This window comes from Pelophylax lessonae (assembly GCF_965119305.1).
Source record: "Pelophylax lessonae genome assembly, chromosome: 11".
Lineage (NCBI taxonomy): Eukaryota > Metazoa > Chordata > Amphibia > Anura > Ranidae > Pelophylax > Pelophylax lessonae.
Window position 1 is genome coordinate 22,941,654 of NC_138778.1, and position 18,840 is coordinate 22,960,493.

Sequence of the window (18,840 nt, forward strand, 5' to 3'; positions counted from 1 at the left end):
CGGCCGCCTCCTATTTACTGCGGCAATGTGGCTCTCCTGCACAAACTGACGTAGGGCTATGTCGGTCGCAAGCAGGGAGCAAGCTCTCGCCTCCATTCAACAGCGGGGAAGTTGATGCACGGGTCAGGCGGCTCCGATTGCTGCCTGGCATCCGCGATCGTTCCCCGCTGAGAGAGAAGATTGGTCAGCTGTTGTAAACACAGCTGACCGTTCTTCTCCCTGGAAAGATCACAGAGCTCCTGCGATCCTTCTATATAGGAACACAGGTTAGTCACAGCGGGAGACATGGGAGGAGCGGGCTCGATCGCCACCGGCCTCCCGCAATCTTCGGCAATACCGACAGGAGAGCCGTCTGGTATGTAAACAATGAAAGAGGGCTCTCCTGTCAGAGGCAGGGAAAGATCGAGTGATTCAGCTAAGCTGAATCACGGATCTCCCTCTGCCTCTGTTCAATCCATCTCCAAAACAGTTAGAAAGCACATATAGGGAACACACTTAACCCTTTGATCACCCCCAGTGTTAACCCCTTCCCTGCCAGTGTCATTATTACAGTAACAGTGCATATTTTTAGCACCGATTACTGTAGTAATGTCACTGGTCCCCCCCCCCCCCCCCTCTGTCCCTGTCAAAAATGTCAGTTAGGGATCAGATCTGTCCGCAGCAATGTCGCAGTCCCGCTAAAAAACGCAAATCGCGGTCATTACTAGTAAAAAAAACATACAATAAAAATGACATAAATCTTTCCTGTAGTAGATAAACGCGATAACTTTTGCGCAAACCAATGAAAATACGCTTATTGCGATTTTTTTCACCAAAAATATGTAGCACAAATTTGCTTAAAATGTTAAAAAATTTTGATTTTTAATTTTTTTGAGAATGTTTTATATCAGAATGTGAAAAATATTGTTTTTTTTCAGAATTGTCACTCTTTTTTTTGTTTGTAGCGCAAAAAATAAAAATTGCACAGGTGATCAAATACCACCATAAGAAAGCTCTGTTTGTGGGAAAAAAGGGCATCAATTTTATTTGGGTACAGCGTCGCATGACCGCGCAATTGTCTGTTAAAGTAACGCAGTGCCGAATCTCAAAATATGGCCTGGTCATTAAGGGGGGAAATCCTTGCGGTCCAGAAGTGGTTAAAGCAGTTATAAACCCAAAACAAAACTGTAAAATGTCCTCAAGGAGCTTACAATCCAAGGCCCCTATCTGACTGGGAAGACCTGGCCAATACCACCCCTACAGTGAAGCATGGTGGTGGCAGCATCATGCTATGGGGAGACTAGTCAGGATCGAGGGAAAGATGAATGCAGAAATGTATAGAGACATCCTTGATGAAAACCTGCTCTAGAGTGCTCTGGACTCCGACTGGGGTGAAGGTTCATCTCCCAACAGGACAACGACCCTAAGCACACAGCCAAGATAACAAAGGAGTGGCTATGGTACAACGCTATGAATGTCCTTGAGTGGCCCAGCCAGAGCCCAGACTTGAACCCGAATGAACATCTCTGGAGAGATCTGAAAATGGCTGTGCACTGACACTTTCCATTCAACCTGATGGAGCTTGAGAGGTCCTGCAAAGAAGAATGGGAGAAACTGCCCAAAAATAGGTGTGCCAAGCATACTCAAGCATACTCAAAAATACTTGAGGCTGTAATTGGTGCCAAAGGTGCTTCAACAAAGTTCCTTTTTTTATTTTTAATAAATTTGCAAAGATTTCAAACCAACTTCTTTCACGTTGTCATTATGGGGTATTGTTTGTATAATTCTGAGGAAAAGAATGAATTTAATCCATTTTGGAAAAAGGCTGTAACATAACAAAATGTGGAAAAAGTGAAGTGCTGTGAATACTTTCTGGATGCACTGTACTTACTCTTTCTGCACTATACGTAATCCTGCACTTCCACCTGCAGGGGACACGCGGGGGGCCATTTCTCCTGTGATTATACACTGAAAAAGCCGAACTGTGGTTGCCGGGCACTCAATGTCCTCCAGCACCCACCAATCGTAGGTAAACCACACAGAACGGGGATCTGCCTATAAAAAAAAAGACAGATCTCCATTCTGACAGGGGAGGGATGGACTGTAGCAGAATACATATTTGCCTAAATTTATGAAAAAATTAGATTTGTTTTAATTCTTTTTTATATGCTTTATAGCAAAAAGTAAAAAAATAGCATTTTTGACTTATCGTAAAAACCATTTCTCGAATGTTCATTGACGGACACAGCTCCTGATCTTCTTAACCATTGGGTTATATTGCCCCCTACAGGAGTAGGACACTAGGCAGAAAGTAAGTCTGGCTACGCCTATGGGCAGTCCCAGGGGGTATACTCCCTCTCTCTGCTATAGGTATAGGTTTTGTTACAAGCAGCTTCAGAAGAATTACAACTCCACAGAGCCGGAGCTCATCTGAGAAAAACAATACACTTTTAAAGAGGACCAGGTCCTCTTAACAGCCGCCTGAAAAACCTTGCGGCCAAAGGAAGCATCCGCAGATGCAAACACATCTATTTTATAGAACTTTGTGAAAGTGTGCACCGATGACCAGGTGGTCGCCTTGCAAACCTGCGTCACTGACACCTGATGACGGAAGGCCCAGGAGGCACTAAGCGCTCGAGTAGAGTGCGCCTTGACAGGGAAAAGAGGAACCTGACCCTTGATGGAATAGGCCTGAATCACTGTCTGTCTGATCCATCTGAAAATGATCGCAGAGGAAGCGGACAACCCTTTCCGAGGCCCATCCGTGAGCACAAATAGTGAGTCTGACTTCCTAAAAGACTCCATAGCTGCCAGGCATACCCGAATTGCCCGGGCCACATCCAAGGCATGCAAAGCAATTTCCTTCGGATGTTTTTGCCTGAGATACAGGGAAGGCAACACGTCTTCATGCAAATGAAAATCAGAGACAACCTTTGAAGAAAGGATAGACAGGGTTGAAGAACCACCTTATCTCTGTGAACCACCCAGTAAGGTGAACAGGATAATGCCGCCAATTCTGACACCCTGCACACAGAGGTGATAGCCACCAGGAAGGCCACCTTCTGGGACAGCGTAAGAGGGGGGAATCTCCCGAAGATTTTCAAAAGGAGGCTTCTGCAGGACTGAGAGCACCAAATTGAGGTCCCAAGGAGGTAACCGAGACAGCATTGGAGGGGCCAAGTGCCTAACTCCCTGAAGAAAAGTATGCACCATGGAGTATGTGGCCAAGGGCCATTGAAAGAAGACCCCTAAGGCCGACACCTGATCCTTGATAGTACTCAAGGCCAGTTTCTGCTCAACCCTCCATTGAAGGAAGGTCAAGATCTGAGCCACCGAGAAAGAGCGAGGATGAACCCCAAGAGACTCACACCACACAATGTACGTCTTCAACGTACGATGGTAGATATTCCTAGAAGTAGATACCCTAAATTTTTACAGCGTTGGAATCACTGACTCAGATAAACCTCTATCCATCAGCACATGGCTTTCAACAGCCAAGCCGTCAAAGCCAGCGACTGAAGTAGGATGGAAGATTGGTCCTTGGGACAACAGATCCTCCCTGAAAGGGAGGTTCCAAGGAACGGAGACCAGCCGCACCAGATCGGCGTACCAAGCCTATCGAGGCCAGTCCGGGGCCACTAAGATGACTGGAATCCCTTCTGCCTTGATCCTGCGTACAAGTCTTGGCAGAAGCTTGAGAGGAGGGAAGGCGTAAATCAGACGATACTGACCCTACGGCATCCGCCAGAGGATCCCGTGATCGAGCCAAAAACCTCTGCACCTTTCCGTTGAGCCGAGGCACCAACAGATCTACCTTGGGGATGCCCCACCGGAGACACAACTGATGAAACACCTCTGGATGAAGAGACCACTCCCCTTGGTCTAACACCTGCCGACTGAGGTAATCCGCCTGCCAGTTTTCCACCCCGGGAATGTGTATGGCGGAGAGAGTTGGGATTGAACCGTTCTGCCCCCCTTAGAATACAGGCTATCTCCAGAGCCGCCAGGACACTTCTTGTGCACCCCTGGTGATTGACATAAGCCACGGTCGTGGAATGAATGCACTGGACATCCCTGAAGACGATCCGTCCAATGGTCCAGGCACAGTCTGATCGCTCGGAGTTCCAAGACATTGATCGGTAGTCTGAACCCCTCCAGTGTCCAGATCCCCTGAGCATAATTTTTGCAGAGGGCGCCTCCCCAGCCAGACAGGCAACCGTGGTGACCACTGTCTAATGCAAGGAGAGGAAGGATTTGCCCAGCCGAAGCACCGGAGAACGAAGCCACCATTATCAGGGACTCTTTCGCACCCCGGCTCAGCCGGATACTATTGTTCAGAAACTGCGAGGTCTTGTCCCATTTGGCCAGAATTTCCCTTTGCAGGGGCCTCGTAAGGAACTGTACAAACGGAACCGCCTCAAAAGGTAGACACCATGAGGCCCAGCACCCGCATCCAAGTCCGGAGGGATGACCATCTGCTGGAAAGCAGGAGACGAATCGCAGCCTGCAGTTTTTGGAATTTGTCCACAGGAAGGAGCACTCTGGCTAAGGCCGAGACCAGAGTCAGACCCAGATAGTCCAGTTTTGTGGACGGAACCAGAGCAGACTTCTGAAAATTCATAATCCAGCCGAACTCCCTCAGAGTATGGTAATTTCCAGGTTTTCCACCAGAGCAGTAGGAGAAACTGCTCGCAGAAGGAGGTTGTCCAAGTAGCCCAGTACCGCGATCCCCTGTTGGTGTAACAATGCTAGCACCGGGGCTAACACTTGTGTGAAGACCCGAGGAGCAGAGGCGAGACCAAAGAGTAACGCCACAAACTTATAATGCTCCTTTTCCACGGCAAAGCGGAGGAAGCGTTGGTGACCGCATTTTGGAATGGGACGGTAGGCATCCTTGATGTCGATAGAGGAAAGAAAATCCCCTGATGCAGGGATGCCACCACCGTGTGAATGGACTTAATTCTGAACTTCTGCACTCGCAAAAAGCAGTTCAGTGCCTTGAGGTCCTGGACTGGACGCACCTTGCCTTCGTTCCTGGGAACTGTAAACAGGTTTGGGTAAAAACCCTGAAAACGTTCCAAAGTCAGAACCGGGGACAATCACCCTTTAAAGTACCAGGTCTTGTACTGCCCAAAACAGACACTGTAAGTGGTCCGGGGACAGGTGCAAGTTGGAAGCAAAGAACCTTGCCGAGAAACAAGAGTGAAACTTGATCTTGTAGCCGGACCAAATGACTTTGTGGACTTACTTGTCTTGTACCAGGGAAGTCCACGGGTCCGGAAAACAGCAAAGAAGTCCCCCCCACCCCAGATACGGGTGATGGCGCACCTTCATGTTGAAGGAGCCTTGTTTGTGGGTCTGGAGAAGCCCGCTCTCGGCTTGCCAGACCAGGTTAGTTTGGATCCTCCAGAGGAGGCCCTGAAAGGCTTCGAGCCCTTGTCAGTTGACCCAGAGGGACGAAAAAAACTTCCTTTGAGCCGAGGAGGGCCCACATCTACGACAAGTGTCCTTGCCCTTAGTAGCCTGTGGAAGAAAGGTACACTTTCCCCTTGTGAGACCTTTAATGATGTCATCCAGGGTAGATTCAAACAGGTGATCTCCTTGAAAGGGGAGATCAGTCAAGGCCTTTTTAGAAGTCTGGTTCACAGACCAGCATTTGAAGCCAAAAGACGCGCCTTACGACCACTGCTGAAACAGAGCCGAGCCACTAGGGGTGCCGCATCTAAAGAAGCATCACAGATAAACTGCAGCCCCTAGACCAGCTGGTCTGCCAGCTCAGCAAAGGTAGGGGGGAGCTGTTCTCCCTCCAGGGCACAGCGTAAAAGCTTAGCCCACTCAGTCAGAGTTTGCAAGACCAGGGCAATGGTGTGGTTTTAAACCTCAGACATTAAATATAAACAAAGCATATTCCTCTATAGTGTGTACTTGTCTCAATCTAGAGCAGTGTTTCTCAACTCCGGTCCTCAGGGCACACTAACAGGCCAGGTTTGCAAGAAAACTGAAATACATCACAGGTGATATCATTTGCTGCTCAGTGATTGCAGTATTCTAGTCTGCATCTTCCCAAGGTAATACCTAAAATCTGGCCTGTTAGTGGGCCCTGAGGACCGGAGTTGAGAAACACTGACCTAGAGCACTAAGGGTTTGATTTTAAAATGGAGTGCAAAATCTGGTGCAACTGTGCATGGTAGTCAATCAGCTTCTAACTTCAGCTTGTTAAATTAAGCTTTGAAAGAAAAAAAAAAACTGGAAGCAGATTGGTTTGAATGCAGAGCTGTATCATATTTTGCACTCTATAATTTTAATAAATCAACCCCAAAGTGTCATTTCTGTCTGCTGCCTTGTTCCTCTGAGTCAGTTCTGACAACTTTTCCTGACCCCAAGAGAAATAACGGTGACAGGGAGGGAGCTCTAGCACAAAGCCTGGGATTGACAGCCTCAGCTTTGTTCCTGTGTGAAGGGGGGTGTGTCCCTTCCCAACAATCAGCTCTGCAGAGTGTAACTTCAGCTTCCCGCCCTCTGCTTTCTGAAATCTCAGACAAGCTGAATACATTCTGCACTTGTATGTAGATGTAGAGAAGAAAGGGCAGCAGATAAACAAATACAACTTATAAAATTGGATTTATTTCATCTTTGTGTATCACCTAAGGATAGTCACTTCACTGGGTACGTCACGCTCCATTCACACCTAAGCAATTTAAATCGCGGGCGGAATCACCGCAATTCCAAATCGCGGCAATACGCAGGACGCATTTGCAAAGCCATTACTGCTTAAGTGAGATTTTTCCTGCGATAAATCGTGCTGCAAGCACGGCAACATTGCAATGCCTGAAGCTTGTAGATCAAAAAAGAGATTCTTTTGGGCGATAGCGTCGTGTGTTGCGATTGGCTTTGATTCAAATGGCCTAGTTGAGAATGGAGCCTAAGAGTTTACAACCACTTTAAGGCCCAATGTTCTTACCTTTAGCATGAAATGTCCACTGGTCTCTAAAGTATTCCCTCAGCTGGACCCGATGGTGCTGTCTTTTCCTACAGACTTCGTTGTAAAACTGATGTTCTATATGAACGTAGGCGGATGGTATGGCCCCTGCGATACCCCGGGCCCCGTAAAAGCCGTTGACTTCCGGCGAGGCGAGCAGAATGTTGTAGTCAGCCCGGGTGCCCAGTACTAGGTCCATGTACCCCTGTGTCAGGTTAAAATATCCGGTGGTCAGATTCAGTTGGTCTCCTGTCTCGGCCTCTGTCAGTAAAGTTTCTGTAACTAGCTCGTCTATGTGGATACCAAACGGTTTCATCTGCACCAGCGGGTAGATCCAGGTATCTGGAGGGTCTGTTCCCGGAGCAGGCTGTCCGCTCTGAAAGCTGGCGCTGTGTAGCTCACATTGTTTGCGCCTGGCGGTCTCTATCACACCCATTACCCGCTCTCTGGCAGCTTCACAATACTTCTTCTTGTCCCCTACGAAAAAAAAAAAAAAAAGGATGTTATTTCTTCTAATATACTAAAACTAATACTTACACAGACTGACTGATAGACACAGACATATAGCCAATGAAATTGGGGACCACAGATTTAGGCCCCTTTCACACCGATACGTTTTTCCTGTGTTTTTACCTTGCAAGAAAAAGGAAGAAAAAGTTTTCCCTTTATATCCTATGGGACTTTTAATGCCACTGCGCTGTGGGTGCGTTTTAAAAAGTTCTGCTTGCTGCATCTTTGGTGTGGTTTTGAAAACCGAATCAAAAACGCAGCTTCCCACTGAAATAAATAGAAATTACGACAAGGCTGGGTTCACATCTGTGTGGGTGGTGCCATTCTGGGACCCGCACAAATACCAGCAGCCGCAACCACCCACACAGAGAAATGCGGGACCTGCAGACAAATGCCATTGTTCTAATGCCACACTGCCAACACTGGAAATCACACTGGTACTGGGAAACTTGGTTCCTGTGCAGGCTGCAATTTTTAAAATAGTGCAAGGACTTTTTTCCTGCGTGTCGCGGGGAACGGCAGCCTATTTAAATGACTGGACTTTTGTGCAGTAAAAAACACACTGCGATTTTTTTAGTGCGTTTTTGAGTCACGTCCGTTTTTCCCAGGAGCGGGCAACCCAAAAAAACGCACTGGAATCACAGCAAAATTGCAGTAAAAACGCATAAAGCTTCCACTGTGGTTGTACACAGCAGGAGCCTGTCAGCAAATCCCGACCAATGATTCATGACCGGGACCTGCTGATCAGCTGTGTCCAATCACAGCCCAGACCTCAGTGTTGACAATCAACACAGGGCTCTTTATAGAGGAAAAGATCATGATGAGGAACAGGATGAGAAACTAAGAGATCTATTAGTAAAAGCAGCACACAGAGGAGGGCGCAAATATCAAGTGCATTACCACCATACAACTTTATTTAAAGCAGTTGTAAACCCTAAAAAATAAAAATAAATAAAAAAAAAACCTGCAAGACAAAGGCATAATAACATAGTATGCATCGCATACTAGCCCATTATGTGTAACTTACCTTAGAATGAAGCCCCGACACGGACCCCCGGACATCGCTGCGGGCGCTGCCATGATCCCTCGCCGTCTCTTCCGGGTTCGGCGGCTCCGGCGCGGTGATTGGCCGGAAGAGAAGGCTCCGGCGCGATGATTGGCCGGAGCCGCGATGACGTCACTCCCGCGCATGCGCGCGGGAGTGATTTTCCGGCAAGCTCCCGGCAAACTAATTGAAGGTCCCCCCCGGACCTTCAGAGCGCATGCGCTGCTCGCGCGAGCGTATGCATGCACTGTAAATATCTCCTAAACCATGCCGGTTTAGGAGATATTATTTGTACCTACAGGTAAGCTTTATTATAGGCTTACCTGTAGGTAAAAGTGTCAAAAAGCGGGATACTACCGCTTTAACCACTTGCTGACAGCCCTATAGCGGTTTTAGTGCTACAGGGTGGCAGCTCCATGCAAGATCATGTATATATACGTGATCCTGCACTTCTGCCTGCAGGGGGCATGCACACTCCGCCAGCGGGCCGTTTCTTTCGTGATTATTTACAGCAGAAGCCGATCTGCAGGTGCCGGGCATTGGATGTCCTCTGACACCCGCCAATCGCCGGTAAACCCCACAGAACAGGTTCTGCCTATGTAAGAAATGCAGTCTCCATTCTGACAGGGGGGAAGGGATGGATTCTGTTTCTGCAAAGCAGGGAATAAAAAAATGAATCTCTTCCCCTAGTGAAAGCAGAACATAGCGTACACAAAAACACTGGCTAGGCACGCATTTAACCCTTTGATCGCCCCTAAATGTTAACCCCTTCAAAGTCAGTGTCATTAGTACAGTGACAGTGTATAGCATTATCACTGATAACTGTATTAGCCTCACTGGTGAAGCCAGTGGCAGGAAGTCAGTCCCCCCAGCATCAGTTAGTGTCAGATTGTCTGCCGCACTATCGCAGTCCCATTATAAGTCGATGATCACCTCCATTACTAGTATAGATAAAAAAAAATGTAAAAGAATTCCAGTACATATCCCATAGTTTTTAGGCGCTATAACTTTCATGCAAACCAATCAATATACACTTATTGGAATTTTTTTTCAATCAAAGACACATAGAATACACTTTGGCAAAATTTAAGAAGAAATGTAAATCGATGTGTTTTAGTAAAAAAAATATAGTTTTTTAATTTTTGGTCTTTTTTTGTTTATATTGCAAAAAAATTAAATAAAATAAACCCACCAAAAGAAAGCTGTATTTGTGTGAAAAAAAGGATATAAATTTTGTTTGGGTACAGCGTTGCATGGGGGCGCAATTACTAGTTAAAATAGCGCAGTGCTGAACAGAAATAAATGGCCTGGTCAGGAAAGGGCATAAAATCTTCCGCAGCTGAAGTGGTTAAGAGGAAGTAAACTTACAGGTACTGTAAATATCTCCTAAACTTGCACCATTTAGGCGACATTCACTGTATACTGCGCCAATGACATCATCAGCGCATGCGCTCTGAAGGAACGGCCGCCTGTGCCGTTTCTTCAGAGCCCTGTGCCGTGACCGACATCACGCCGCTCCGGCTAGTCACACAGCTGGAGTCTCCAGCGGGGACCATGAGGGCTTCGATTGCAGGTAAGTGTCACAATGTGCTAGTATTATACCCTTAATTCGCAGGTAAGGGGGGGGGGGGGGAAACACTTCTTTAACTGCTTCCGGACCACCTTCACGAACCGACGTAGACATACGTCGGTCGCGCGCCTGCAGCGCGCTCCCGCCCTCACTCGTCAGCGGGGACTCCGATGCACGGGTCAGGCGGCTCCGATTGCTGCCTGACACCCGCGATCGCTCCCCACTGAGAGAGAAGAATGGTCAGCTGTTTTAAACACAGCTGACCGTTCTTCTCCCTGGAATGATCATAGAGCTCATGTGATCCTTCTATATAGGATCATTTCACAAGCCACGCCCCCCCAGTTAGAAACACGCCCCTAGGTACACATTTAACCCCTTGATCACTTACTGTGTTAACCCTTTCCCTGACGGTGTCATTATTACAGTAACAGTGCATATTTTTAGCACCGATTACTGTAGTAATGTCACTGGTCCCCCCAAAAGTGTCAAAAATGTCAGTTAGGGGTCCGATCTGTCTGCCGCAATGTCGCAGTCCCGCAAAAAAATCACAAATCGCCGCCATTACTAGTAGAAAAAAAAAAACAATAAAAATGACATAAACCCTTCCTGTAGTTAGTAGACGCGATAACTTGCGCAAACCAACTAAAATATGCTTATTGCGATTTTTTTTTACCAAAAATATGTAGGAGAAAACAAATTTGGCCTAAAAAATTTAGATTTTTAATTTTTTTTTTGGGGAATGTTATATAGCAGAATGTGAAAAATAGTTTTTTTTTTTTTCAGAATTGTTGCTTTTTTTTTGTTTGTTTATAGCGCAAAAAATAAAAATCACACAGGTGATCAAATACCACCAAAAGAAAGCTCTACTGCATTTGTGGGAAAAAAAATGGACATCAATTTTATTTGGGTACAGCGTTGCACGACCGCGCAATTGTCCCTAAAGGAACGCAGTGCCGAATCACAAAATATGGCCTGGTCATTAAGGGGTTAAATCCTTCCAGTTTAGAAGTGGTTAAACAGTTATAAACCCAAAACAAAAATGTAAAATGTCCTCAAGGAGCTTACAATCCAAGGCCCCTATCTGACACGCATACACATACTACGGCCAATAACCTTACCCTCTCCGAAGACGTCACCGGAAGTGACGAAATGCGTCAGAAGGAACGCACAGCATGGTGACGTGTGCTATAGGTGGTACGCAAGCCGGAAGTTCTCCCGCTTGCTTCCACGCTGATCGGCTTGCGCTGAAACACACACGGTCACAAGCGGCCATACCAGTGCTGCATTCGGGAGAACTAAACCCCGATCTTTTTCACTATCTGCTTTTTGTTGTGTTTGGCTCTTATTTGCATGCAATTTTATATATATTTTTGCCCAATTGGGAATAAAAAAATCTTAAGGATATCACACTATTTGGAGCTCCATTTTTTTCATATCTTTTCTGGCACGAGGGGAGAGGAGACAGAGGGAGACCCTACCATCTTATCCACCTGAAGCAAGCCAAAAAGATCTTTTAGCCGGGACGGCTATACAAGCTTGATAGGTCATGGTGCTATAAGGCACACATGACCCACAACGTCTGGTAAGCGATTGAATCTTACCTTTGTCACAGTGATATTACAAATATCAGGATTATTACTGAGTGGACAGAGTAATCATCGCGCTGAGCACTTGCACTTTTGTTTGGAAGTTTGCACAAAGGACTCACTTTATTTTGCATATTTATTGGAATTTTTATTTGGAAATTTGCACTAAGGATTCACTCTATATATTTATTGGACTTTTTTGAATTTTGGACTTTATATTTAATAATGTTATATGGAATATGACCTACTAATTTATTATTCTACACAATATATCTGTTATATACTCATTTTATGAAGTTTAATATATTCACTTTTATTGCAACTATTTTAAAGCAAGAGCTATAGGTAGCCTTTTAGACTACTTACCTGCAATAACCTTACCAGCCTGTCTTTGGAGTGTAGGAGGAAACTCACACAAGCACAGGGAGAACATGCAAAATCTATGCAAATAGTGTCCTGACCAGGATGTCAACTACAGAACCCAAGAGTTGCAAGGCAGAAGTGCGAACCACTAAACCACCGCGCTGCCCTACATCAGAAGGAAGACACATTCAGGAAAACCTGCTTCTATTGGTACAAATCCCAATGTCACCCGGACATACAAGTCTGATGAGGATATATGTGCCTTATGGATTAGACCTTTATATATCACACACCTTCACTACTTATTCCTTTTCCCATCTCCCACATTATTTGTTCCAAACCACTCTCCCTCCTATCCTTTCCCCTCATCACTCCCTCCTCCTGCTTTGATCTACCCCACCATTACCCACCCATCCTATATAGAAAACCAAAGACCCTTTTCAGGACCGATGACCACACCCCCACCCACCGAGTGTGAAGAGACAGAGATGCATTTTCAAGAAATCTCTTTAGGACTGGTTCACCCTATTGCGGGTCTGCGTGCGGGCTGCATTTGAATAGGCTGCTGTGCCTGCGTTTTAAAGGTTTCTGCAGCGGCCAGGAAATCACTATGCGATTTTCCAGCAGTCCCTGCAAAAGCGCTGCATCTTTCGATGTGTGGGGGTGTAATCAGGAATGAATGGCAGCCCCGCGTGTTTTGGCTGCAGCTGGTTGCAGGTGCAGGAACAGATGTGATTCCTGCACCCGCAACCACAGGGGTAGGGAGTTCCAGAGGATAAGAGAGGTGCTGGAGAAGTTCTGGAGGTGAGCATGGGAGGAGGTGACAAAGGAGCAGGAGAGCGAGATATCTTGGGAGGACGATTTGGGCGATACCTGCAGATGAGGTTGGTGATGTTGTGGATGGCTTTGTGCACTCATCGGCCACTTTATTAGGTACACCTGTGAACTTGTTTGGTAACATAAATTGCTAATCAGCCAATCACATGGCGGCAACTAAATGCATTTAGGCATCTAGATGTGATGAAGACAACTTGTTGAAGTCCAAACTGAGCATTAGAAGTGACTTTGAACGTGGCGTGGTTGTTGATGCCAGACGGGCTGGTCTGAGTATTTAAAAAAATGCTGATCTGCTGGGATTTTCACACACAACCATCTCTCGGGTTTACAGAGAATGATGGGAAAAAGAGAAAATATCCAGTGAGCGGAAGTTGTGTGAAGGAAAATGCCTTGTTGATGTCAGGGGAAAATGGGCAGACTGATTCAAGATAATAGAAAGGCAACAGTAACAAATAACCACTTGATACAACCAAGCACAACACGTCCAACCTTGAAGCAGATGGGCTACAGCAGCAGATGACCACACCAGGTGCCACTCCTGTCAGCTAAGAACAGGAAACTGAGGCTACAATTCTTACAGGCTCACCAAAATTGGACAATAGAAGATCGGAAAAACGTTGCCTGGTTTGATGAGTCTCGATTTCACCTGCGACATTCAGATGGTAGGGTCAGAATTTGGCTCATGGATCCATCCTGCCTTGTATCAACGGTTCAGGCTGGGGTGTAATGGTGGGGGGGATATTTTCTTGGCACACTTTGGACCCCTTAGTACCAACTGAGCATCGTTTAAATTAGGGATGCACCGATCCGACTTTTTTGGACCCGATACCGATATCTGGCGTTGTGAAATCGCTGATACCGATACCAGAACCGATCCGGAGCTACACACAAAGCAAGCGGCTGCAGTTCAGAGCAAAGCCGCTGCTTCATGTGTACGGCTCCTCCATTCACAGACGGAGTGCACCTGATATCACTCCGCCTTTGAGCCGGACCTATACAGGAAGTAGCGGCTCACATCCCATACTACTACTGCACCTAGTAAGGGACGGCTGAGCAGTTACCAAGCAAACACCGGATCAGCCAGTGGATCGGTCAATGTTACCGATCCCCCGATCCATCTAAAATGGCCATATCGGCGCCGATATCCGATCCGAATATCGGATCGGTGCCCTAGTTTAAACACCACGGCCTACCTGAGTATTGTTGCTGACCATGTCCATCCCTTTATGACTACAGTGTCCCCATCTTCTGATGGATCCTTCCAGCAGGATAATGCACCATGTCACAAAGCTCCAATCATCTCACCACTGGTTTCTTCACCATGACAATGAGGTCACTGTCCTCCAATGGCCTCCACAGTCACCACATCTCATCCAATAGAGCACCTTTGGGATGTGGTGGAACGGGAGATTGGCATCATGGATGTGCAGCCGACAAATCTGCAGCAACTGTGTGACGCTATCATGTCACTATGGAGCAAAATCTCTGAACGTTTCCAACACCTTGCTGAATCTATTCCACGAAGAATGAAGGCAAAAGGGGGTCCAACCCGGTACTAGCAAGGTGTACCTAATAAAGTGGCAGGCAGGCGTGTGTGTGTGTGTATATATACACATACACACACACACACACACACTGTATATGTGTATATACACTATATTGTCAAAAGTATTGGGACACCTTCCTTTACACGCACATGAAATGTAATAGCATCCCAGTCTTAGTCTGTAGGGGTCAATATGGAGTTGAATGAAGAATAAAGGCAAAAGGGGGTCCAACCCAGTACTGGCAATGTGTACCTAAAAAAGTGGCCTGTGAGGGTATGTTCTGGCTAGTATTTTAAATTTAATAGAGAAGGGACTGACAGAGAGGTGCAGCAGCCATGGATCAGTTAGCACCCTTCGTTGTATATGCACCCTTATTTGTGCAGTACGCCGTTACAACGCTTACACCCTTCTTTGTATGTGCGCCCTTTTTTGTGCAGCACGCTGTCACAATGCTTACACCCTTTGTGGTATGTGCACCCCCGTTTGTGCAGTACGCTGTCACAACGCTTACACCCTTTGTGGTATGTGCACCCCCGTTTGTGCAGTACGCTGTCACAACGCTTACAACCTTCGTTGTATGTGCGCCCTTATTTGTGCAGCAGGCCGTCATAACGCTTGCACTCTTCATTGTATGTGCGCCCTTAATCGTAAGGCACGCCATCACAACACTTACACCCTTCGTTGTATGTGCGCCCTTACTTGTGTAGCACACCATCACAACACTTACACTCTTCATTGTATGTGCGCCCTTTTTTGTGCAGCACGCCATCATAACACTTACAGTCTTCGTTGTATGTGCGCCCTTATTTGTGCAGCACTCCATCACAGTGCTTACAGCCTTTGTTGTATGTGCGCCGTTTTTTGTGCAGCACTCCATCACAGTGCATGCACCCTTTGTTGTATGTGCACCCTTATTTGTGCAGCACGCCATCACAACGCTTCCACTCTTCGTGGTATGTGCGCCCTTTTTTGTGCAGCACGCCATTACAACGCTCACACCCTTCGTGGTATGTGCACCCTGATTTGTGCAGCACGCCATCACAACGCTCACACCCTTCGTGGTATGTGCGCCCTGATTTGTGCAGCACGCCATCTCAAAGATTACACCCTTCGTTGTATGTGCGCCCTTTTTTGTGCAGCACGCTGTCGCAACGCTTACACCCTTTGTGGTATGTGCACCCCCGTTTGTGCAGTACGCTGTCACAACGCTTACACCCTTTGTGGTATGTGCACCCCCGTTTGTGCAGTACGCTGTCACAACGCTTACAACCTTCGTTGTATGTGCGCCCTTATTTGTGCAGCAGGCCGTCATAACGCTTGCACTCTTCATTGTATGTGCGCCCTTTATCGTAAGGCACGCCATCACAACACTTACACCCTTCGCTGTATGTGCGCCCTTTTTTGTGCAGCACACCATCACAACACTTACACTCTTCATTGTATGTGTGCCCTTTTTTGTGCAGCACACCATCACAACACTTACACTCTTCATTGTATGTGCGCCCTTTTTTGTGCAGCACGCCGTCATAACACTTACAGTCTTCGTTGTATGTGCGCCCTTATTTGTGCAGCACTCCATCACAGTGCTTACAGCCTTTGTTGTATGTGCGCCGTTTTTTGTGCAGCACTCCATCACAGTGCATGCAGCCTTTGTTGTATGTGCGCCCTTATTTGTGCAGCACGCCATCACAACACTTACACCCTTCTATGTATGTGTGCCCTTATTTGTGCAGCACGCCGTCACAACGCTTCCACTCTTCGTGGTATGTGCGCCCTTTTTTGTGCAGCACGCCATCACAACGCTCACACCCTTCGTGGTATGTGCGCCCTGATTTGTGCAGCACGCCGTCTCGACGCTTACACCCTTCATTGTATGTGCGCCCTTTTTTGTGCAGCACGCCGTCACAACACTTACACTCTTCGTTGTATGTGCGCCCTTATTTGTGCAGCACGCCGTCACAACACTTACACTCTTCATTGCACGTGCGCCCTTCTTTGTGCAGTACGCCATCACAACACCCTTCTCTGCTCTGTAGCTCGGCCCACAGGGCCATTTTCCCACTTGTCTCAAATGATGATCAGCAGGTTCCCCTGAACCGTCATGGTGGCTTGTTTACCTGCTCGCTGTACAGCTCTGCAAAACATGCTGAGACCTTACAAATAAAAGACAATAAAAATATTTTTTTTTTTCTTATTTGGAAGGAGTTTTTGAAGTGTGAGACTTTCTTGTGGGTTTGCTTCCTGTCAACGCCAGCAGTCCTGCATGTGATCTCGGGTAAATCTTTTTTTCATGTCTATTTGATTTGGCAGGATGTTAAAGGAGGCATGCAGCATCGTGAGACACAGATGAAACCACAAGATACTGTTAATAAGAAAAACAGGGCGGGGGGTTGAGTTGGGATGGGGGGGTCAGCCAGCGGCTGGCGGGGCGTGCTAAGACATTTAAAAGCAGATGTATGAAGATGCCTGGGTCCTATGAAAAGCACTTTCACTTAACCATAAACACTACCTCAGTGCAACATAGGCTGAACACCAGTGTGTGCAAAAACCCCAAGAATACATTTCTCTGCCTTGCTTGCTTGTGTTTTGTTATATTTGTCCTATGGGTGCAACAAAAAACTGGATTTTTGACTTACCGTAAAATCCTTTTCTCTGAAGTTCATTGACAGACGCAGCTTCATATCTTCTTTACCATTGGGTTTGCTGCCCCCTACAGGAGTAGGACACTAGGCAGGAAAAAAACTTCACCACGCCTATGGGGTCGTCCCTGCAGGCATAACCCCACACACACTGCTACAGCTCTCAGTTTAGTTGCAAGCAGTGTTTAGAAGAAAAAAAGCCCACTCATAATTAGAGGGGCGGGTGCTGCGTCTGTCAATGAATTTCAGAGAAAAGGATTTTACGGTAAGTCAAAAATCCGGTTTTCTCTATCGTTCATTGACAGACGCGGCTCCATATTCTTCTTGACCATTGGGGCGTCCCAAAGCAGTATTTGCATGAGGTGTGGGGAAAAAAAACGCAAAGAAGAAGAAAATGTCCCAAGGTTAAACATAGCCAACCAGATAACAAGGAGCTCAACCAGGAACAACTGGAGATCACCTAGAAAAAAACACACCCTCAAAGAGAAAAAAAATTCTCTTTTAGACAGCAGCCTGCAAAACCTTGCAGCCAAGAGAGGCATCCGAAGAAGCCAACACATTGACCTTGTAGAATTTTGTGAACGTGTGCACAGATGATCAAGTTGCCGCCTTGTACACTTGCATCACTGACGCCTGATGGCGAAAAGCCCAAGAGGCACTCAGCGCCCCAGTAGAATGTGCTTTCACCAGGAAAGGAGGAACCTGACCCTTTAGTGAATAAGCCTGAACAACTGTCTGCCTGATCCATCTGGACATGGTTGCAGCAGACGCAGCCAATCCTTTTCGAGGTCCTTCAGTAAGGAAAAAGAGAGAGTCAGATTTCCTGAAAGATTCAGTAGCCACCAGGTAAACTCTAATTGCCCGAACCACATACAAAAAATGCAGGGAAATTTCCTTGAGATGCCTGGGCTTAGGACAGAGTGAAGGCAGCACAATGTCTTCATTCAAATGGAAATCAGAAACCACCTTAGGAGGAAACGACTGATTAGGTCGAAGTACCACTTTATCTCTGTGGGCCACCAGATAAGGTGAACGGCAGGACAACACTGCCAATTCAGACACCCTGCGGGCAGAAGTGATAGCCAGCAAAAAAGCAACCTTCTGAGATAACGAAAGCAGAGGAATCTCCCTAATGTTCTCAAAAGGTTTTTGAAGAACAGATAATACCAAATTCCTAACCCACGGAGGCAACGGGGATCAAGCCGGAGGAGCTATATGATGCACCCCCTGAATAAAAATACGAATCAGAGCAAGCGTAGCTAAAAGGCTTTGGAAATAACTAGCCAAAGCCGACACTTGGCCTTTCATAGTGCCCAAAGCCAAACGCTGTTCAACCCCTCTTTGAAGGAAGGTCAAAACCCTAGCTATCGAGAACAAACGAGGGGGCACCTTCAGCGATTCACACCATGAAATGTACGATTTCCACGTGCGATGATATATCTTCCTGGAAGTAGACTTCCTGGCCTTCAATAGTGTAGGAATCACAGCAAGACCCTTATCCTTCAGTACCTGGCTTTCAACAGCCAAGCTGTTAAAGCCAGCGACTGTAAAGCAGGATGGAAGATCGGCCCTTGAGACAGCAGATCTTCCCTGAGAGGAAGTCTCCAAGGAGCATCGACGACCAACCTTACCAGGTCCACATATCAAGCCCAGCGAGGCAAGTCTGGTGCCACCAGAATGACCGGAGTCCCTTCCACCTCTATTCTGCGCAGAATCCCAATTAAATAGCTAAGACCAAAGTCCCAGCAGGGAACTAGGTCCTACTCCTAAACTAGGCAGAAAAAA

At 46.8% G+C, this 18,840-nt stretch overlaps 1 protein-coding gene across 1 annotated transcript in view; it reads right to left on the reverse strand.

Moving 5' to 3' along the window:
* The window catches only part of PGS1 (phosphatidylglycerophosphate synthase 1), a 168,584-nt gene that overhangs the window by 53,076 nt on the left and 96,668 nt on the right, over nucleotides 1-18,840 (reverse strand). Inside the window, exon 7 of the mRNA XM_082271494.1 lies at nucleotides 6,941-7,435. Within this exon, the coding sequence (XP_082127620.1) occupies nucleotides 6,941-7,435 (495 nt within the window). The remainder of the gene's footprint in view (nucleotides 1-6,940; nucleotides 7,436-18,840) is intronic.